The 6397-nt window shown below is 35.5% G+C and overlaps 1 protein-coding gene across 2 annotated transcripts in view; it reads left to right on the forward strand.

Moving 5' to 3' along the window:
- AASDHPPT (aminoadipate-semialdehyde dehydrogenase-phosphopantetheinyl transferase) overlaps nt 1-3660 on the forward strand; it is a 77549-nt gene extending 73889 nt beyond the window's left edge. The window contains exon 7 of one of the 2 annotated variants that reach the window (XM_017544817.2): nt 1760-3138. In XM_017544817.2, the coding sequence (XP_017400306.1) occupies nt 1760-1924 (165 nt within the window). In that variant the 3' untranslated portion in view covers nt 1925-3138. Of the gene's footprint in view, nt 1-1759 lie in introns of both variants that reach the window. The other variant, XM_017544816.2, reaches the window with a different exon arrangement.
- The last annotated feature ends 2737 nt before the right edge of the window (nt 3661-6397 follow it).

Consider the following 6397-nt stretch of genomic DNA (forward strand, 5'->3'; position numbering starts at 1 on the left):
GTAGAGACGGGGTTTCACCATGTTGACCAGGATGGTCTCGATCTCTTGACCTCGTGATCCACCCGCCTCGGCCTCCCAAAGTGCTGGGATTACAGGCTTGAGCCACCGCGCCCGGCCTATCTTAGTCATCTTAATAGTAATTTATTTCTTGGTGAATTGGGGTTGTGTTGAATACGAGAGTACCAAGTTGAAGGTTGATAAGTAATGGGATTACCTTGCAAATTGAATCCACTCCTCCTTTTAAAGTAATATCCTGAATTATTCCCATAGTTACAGTGTCAAACGTGTAAGAGACCTTGTGTCGTACTGTGGCATCACATCAGTTTCAATTCTTCAGTCAACAATGTTTTTATACTTACTTATCCTATTACCTAGTAAGCAAATGCAGGGGAAAAACTTAGGGTCAAAGACTCTTAGCTTGCATATAATTGTGATTCTGCAAAAGTATTTATTTAAGGAAAACTGGTATGTATTAATCAAAACTACATGCATGTCATTATTTTTAGGGAATCAACGTGAAAGAATGTAGCATGATCTATATATGTGCATCATTACTTCCAGGAGACTGGCTCAGGCAAAACACCACACCTTTGATAGCTTAATCACAGGATTAAGAATTCTCCATAGATTATCTTCCTTAAAAAATGTATGGCATGTTAAAATTGACACCTGTTATCTGAAGATGTTCTGACCCAGGTTACTGGTCCTTCTGTTTTTAAATCGCAGCTTCACACTCTCTGCAAAAATACTTTTTGTTTCCATAGAGCTTTATAATTTTTGAAACATTTGCACATTCAGTACTTACTTTTTATTTTCCTGGATAGAGCATGTTTAGATGACAGTGGCATATTGGGAAAACTCGCGTGCAGTTCACAAAATTGGGTTCCAGGCCCGTATCTACCATTTACCGTATGTTTTGAGCTTGGACAAATTGTTTGAATTGTTTGTTCTTCCTGAACCTTAGCTCCCCCATCCACAAAATTGAGATAACCATATCACAACATAGCTGTGACACCAGTCATATACAATAAGTACTGGACCATATTAAAGCGCTATACAAAACCCAAGCACTGTTTATACTAGAATGTGTAGAATATTAAAGAGGGTCTACACTGGGTTGAGAATGTAGTATTCTGGTTGAGAAGGCATAACCTAAATCCAGTCATTAAGAAACATCAAACAAACCCCAAAAGAGCAATGTTTTGTTAATAAAAAGTGTTCTATCTCAGAATATAAGATACGGAGAACAAGGCATCTTAGAATATAAGGTACAGTTTGAATTTAGTATTGGAAAAATAATTTACTAAAGCAATATACATCTTTGTATAGTTATGGCAGTTTTATCAGACCCACCTTTTAGAGTAGTATTTCACAAAAGTTCACCTTCTTACTCACTTCTGTCCAAAAGCCTGACTGCTTGTTAAAATTACAGATTTTGGGATCCCTTCTAACTTATATCTACTGAATACACTTTTTGGATGTGGGGCCCAGTAAATCTACATTTTAAATACCACAGGTTATTGTTTTATAAAAAAGTTCAATTGAGAACCAGGTTTTCTAGTTCATATTTTTTTATTTGTTGTATTGGCAACACTAACAAAATAGGAATAAAAAAGAAATAAAGGCAATGTTCTAGGATCCTACTCTGTTGTCATTTAATAGAACTGAAATGAAAGTTGGTCTTATTTTCATGATTATGAAATTGATCATAAGATTAATATGCAATATAACAATAAGATAATCTGCTTTTCTCTTTTAGGTTCCATCTCAAGATGATTCTAAACCAACCCAGAGGCAATTTACTATTCTAAACTATAATGATTTAATATCATCTGCTGTTCCCATGACACCTGAAGATCCTTCATTTTGGGACTGTTTTTGCTTCACAGAAGAAATTCCAATACGAAATGGTACAAAGTCATGATGATTCCCTGAATAAAAAAGGGAAATGAAAACTGTTTGTAATCTTCCGTATTCACTGAAAAATAAATGCTTGTTAGTATCAAATTTTATTTCACAAAAGTTTTTTAAAGAACAGAAACTTTTCCAATTTAAAAAAAAAGGAGACCTCCAATTCAAGATAGCTCACTGGAATACGCGTTTACCTATTTCTCTCCCAAATTGCATTGAATTAATAAGAAGGATGGCAGAATTTTAAAGTGATACATGCTAAACGTAGAAAAAATAGAAAATGCACATAAGCAAAAGGAAACATTTAAATGCTATCTTTCAGAGAAAACTACTCTTAAAACCTTGAGTATCTTTCCGTACCCTTTTCTTGGAAAATGAATCCATATTAACACATTTTGATTTTTTAAAAACATGGGAACATACTGTTTTTGTAATTTTTTTTAACTACTTCATAAATATACCTCTGTAACATAAGAGTATGTGCTTCTAACGCACTCTGTTGTATAGCTAATACAAGTTACGATGTTTTTGGCCAGAGGTAACAGTGTCCAAATATAATTGGCTTAAGCAACCAAGGACGTTGTTGAACGTAACACAGGGTTCAGGGGTGTCATTAAAGACACACTTTTTTTGCCTTGACCTCAGTTGGTTTTGCCTTAGGCTAATCCACCTCTCAATCATAAGAGCTGCTGCTATAACTTCCAGTTTTACGTCTTTGTAAAGTTGTGTCTCAAAGGCAGAAAAGGCCAATTTTTCTCTTATTTGTTTTATTCATGAGGCAGACGTTTAACAAAAGCCTCCAGAATATTTCCCCTCAGTTTCCATTGACTTAGATCAGATTACCGAGAAAGGCAATGTCTAACGTTTTTAGTCTCTGGTATACTCTGTTGAAAAGAAAAAAGCTAAGGTAAGTTTGAAGAATGGAATGGGAAGCCCACTGCCTTCCCATAAGAAAGGTTTGCCATAATTTATTCATTTTTTTCTGTGTTAAGACATTTTGATTATCTGCAGTTTATTACTACAAGCAGTGGCAGAGTGAATGTCCTTGTACATTTTGAGGTACATGCTTAATTATGTCCTTGAGAAAGTTTCTGACAGTGGAATGGTTTGACTGGTTCACAGGGTTTTAATTGTACAATTTACCCCTCTAATTAGTACTATATGTGTTGACCTCCCTCACCCGACCCAGCCAAAATACTCCGTCAAATTGCCAATATAACTAAAAAATGGTGTATCATCTTTTAAATTTGTATTTCTTCATTACAAATGAGGTTGATATGTTAGTGTTGTTATTGGCTTTTCATATTCCTCTTAATGTGAACCGTCTGTTTGTTGTCTTTACCTGTTTTCTTTTTAGCAAGTAGTACTTAATTTAAAGTGGGAACATAATATATAAGATGCCAAGACCATCATATTGATGACAAAAATTTATCATGTGGTTGAGTGCATGTCTTGGAGTTAAAGTCTTATGTATCAAGAAGTCAAATAAATTCATTGTTTCTATTACTAACATTAAAAGTTGTGTGCAAATTGTATAAAATTAGGTACTTTGATTTGTAAAAAATTGAATGTTTTATAATTTTTTTATTTTATTAAGCATGCCCAGTTATGCCAAACATAGTAAATAAAGATCAAGTAGCATTTATAATAGAGGAAGTATTGTTATCCCTAGCATGAGTATAATGGTGATGTGAAAAACTTTGTCTTGTCATTATAATAATAAAAAAAGTACATTTATTATGGAATTTCTATGAGCCTGATACTGCATTGGATTCGTGTTTTTTAGTTTCTAGTTTTTCTGTAACTTTTAATCAAAGTTTCATGCGTACATAGCTTTAAAAAATCAAATAGATCTATAAGATTTTCCTAAGGAAAAGCTCACTGCTCTGACTTCTTCCATTTCCTGTCTCCAGGGCAAGCCCTTTCAACTCTTTTAGCTGTTTTTTCTTGTTTATTACCATATCTCTAAATGACATGCTTATATTGCTTTTACTTGATTTTTAAATTTCAAGCATTGTTACTTTGATTCTCAAAGCTTCCCTCTCTGCTTCCTAGCATTACACATTCCCTTTTTATTCCCTTTTCTCCTCCCAACATAATTATATCCTAATTCAATGTTTACATTGTTGACTGTGATTACACTGAGAATATGTGCACCTTATTGAGATTATGTAACTGCTGTGTACAGCTGAGTGATGTATTATCCTTGCCATATACTAATTTTTTATTTCCTTGATTTAATTGACTTTGCATAGATTTCTACCATTTGTATGAATGTCTTCTCTGTATGTTGAGACACACCAGTTATTCTATCAGTTTCATTCATCTTTAAAAAAATCACTCCTAGAGCAATCTGCTTTGTCCAGTTGGACTTTCTGCCTTCTATGGCTGGTGTACAGCTGTAATCCTAGAATCTCTTTTGCCATGATCCTGGGGGTTGTTTGCCTCACCTATGTTGGTGTCCCTGTTTCCCCATTTGTTATCTCTCACATCTGAGATTTATTGTATGTGAAGTAGCTTTTCGTAAACAACACAGGCATAGGAGTTACATTTTTTTGAGATTTGTAAGAGGAAGGGGCAGTCCCCGTATGCAGAGTGGTATAGGGATCTAGTTATTTCTTAAACCCATTATCTTATCCCCCTCCACGTGAAGCTGTTTGTTAATTCTATATTTATATCCGCTTCTTCCAAAGTATTTGATGCCAAGTTTTATGCTGGGCAGGCACCTGCTTCTTCATAGTCATGCCTGCAGTGTCCAGTTATACCAGACTGACCAATGTAAGGCTTTATTGGTCTCTGTTAATATGTTTCCTGCATGGGAACTCTCATAAATTGATTTTTGAAATGAATCTGTATATGTCTCTTCCATTTCGGACTCAGAAGTTGAAAAGATTTGGATAAATTTTCAATTAAAATTTTTACTATCAAAATTAGAATCGTTACCTCTATTCAGTATCTGAAACTCAAATACCAGTTATGTTTGAGTAACTCAGCAGCTCTTCACTAGTTGAACTATTGCCATCTGAACTTGAGGACCAAATAGATTTATAAATATACATATGCAAATATCTTTGGTTTAAAATATTCCTGAAAACAACTGCAAGTATCAGTACTTTTAAAGAGGATGTTAAGAGAGCTAATGAATGATGCATTTCATTTTTATGAAGGAAATAAATATACCTTATAGTGTTTATGAATTTGGGATTGGCAAAAGTCTTTGAATATATTTCCAGTTAGTTAATGTCAGATAACTGCTGTATATGTCCTATGGTATTTACATTAGAAGCTGTTTTGCATCTTAAGCACTCATGTATCAGGCTATCCTCATAACTTTATGGAGTTTTATTGATTGGAAAAATAAGTTACAAATTCTTAAACAACTTACCGAAGGTTATATATTCATTGAGTAGTGAAGCTTGTTATTTGATCAGTTAGGCTCTGATCTTTAGATCCAGAATCTAGTGCAACCACTATGCTTAGTGGTGTGCCAATAAATATTTAACAACCAGCAATCCTGGGGCACAAAAGGAGAGGGCTTTATATGTGGCTTTTGCTTATTCCATGAAATAATGACGTGTAACCAGCACCTAGGTTTTACGTGTTGGCATTTTGTCATAATCGCTTCAGATCTTTTTCCCCCTCATTTCAGGAATAAAACAAATGCAGCTTGCAGCTAAAGATTTCCTGTCCCCCAGTTACCACTGCCTCCCAGTTATCACTCCTTCATCTTTCCCTCTCCAGAGATAATCTCCAGTATTTGCAGTTTTATACTCTATTTGTGTATGCGTAGTGCTTTGTGATTAAATCTTTTTTTTTTTTTTTTGAGATAGAGTTTCGCTCTTGTCGCCCAGACTGGAGTGCAGTGGCATGATCTTGGTTCAGCACAATCTCTTGCCTCCTGGGTTCAAGTGATTCTCCTGTCTCCGCCTCCTGAGTAGCTGGGATTACAGGCATGCACCACTACTCCCAGGTAATTTTGTATTTTTGGTAGAGACAGGCTTTCTCCATGTTCATCTGGCTGGTCTCAAACTCCTGTCCTCAGGTGACCCTCCTGCCTCAGCCTTCCAAAGTGCTGGGATTACAGGTGTTAGCCACCTCGCCCAGCCTTGTGATTAAATCTTATATTTCACTATTAGGATTGAAACATTAGGATGTGTGACATTGGTCATGTAGGGGTCACCACTTGTGGAGTTTGTCCAGCAGACCCTGATTCCATGGTGGATGAATAAATACACTCAAACACAGAGTACAGTGAACAAATGGACTAGGGGGTTGTGCGCTTCCTGCTGAGTGAGATCGCAGCTCTGCAACAACCAACCACTAGTTCTTCCTCTCATTTATTCAGTATAGAATTAACAACAAAGGCTTTGAATAACCTCATTGTGGATGATTAACACGGTTAACAGAGTAGTTCTTCAAAAGATTATAGTTCAGGTACCAATGCCCAGAGCAAACACCATTAAAGGATAATCTCCCTGGTCGACCT

The sequence above is a fragment of the Cebus imitator genome, unplaced genomic scaffold, assembly GCF_001604975.1.
Source record: "Cebus imitator isolate Cc_AM_T3 unplaced genomic scaffold, Cebus_imitator-1.0 Scaffold171, whole genome shotgun sequence".
Lineage (NCBI taxonomy): Eukaryota > Metazoa > Chordata > Mammalia > Primates > Cebidae > Cebus > Cebus imitator.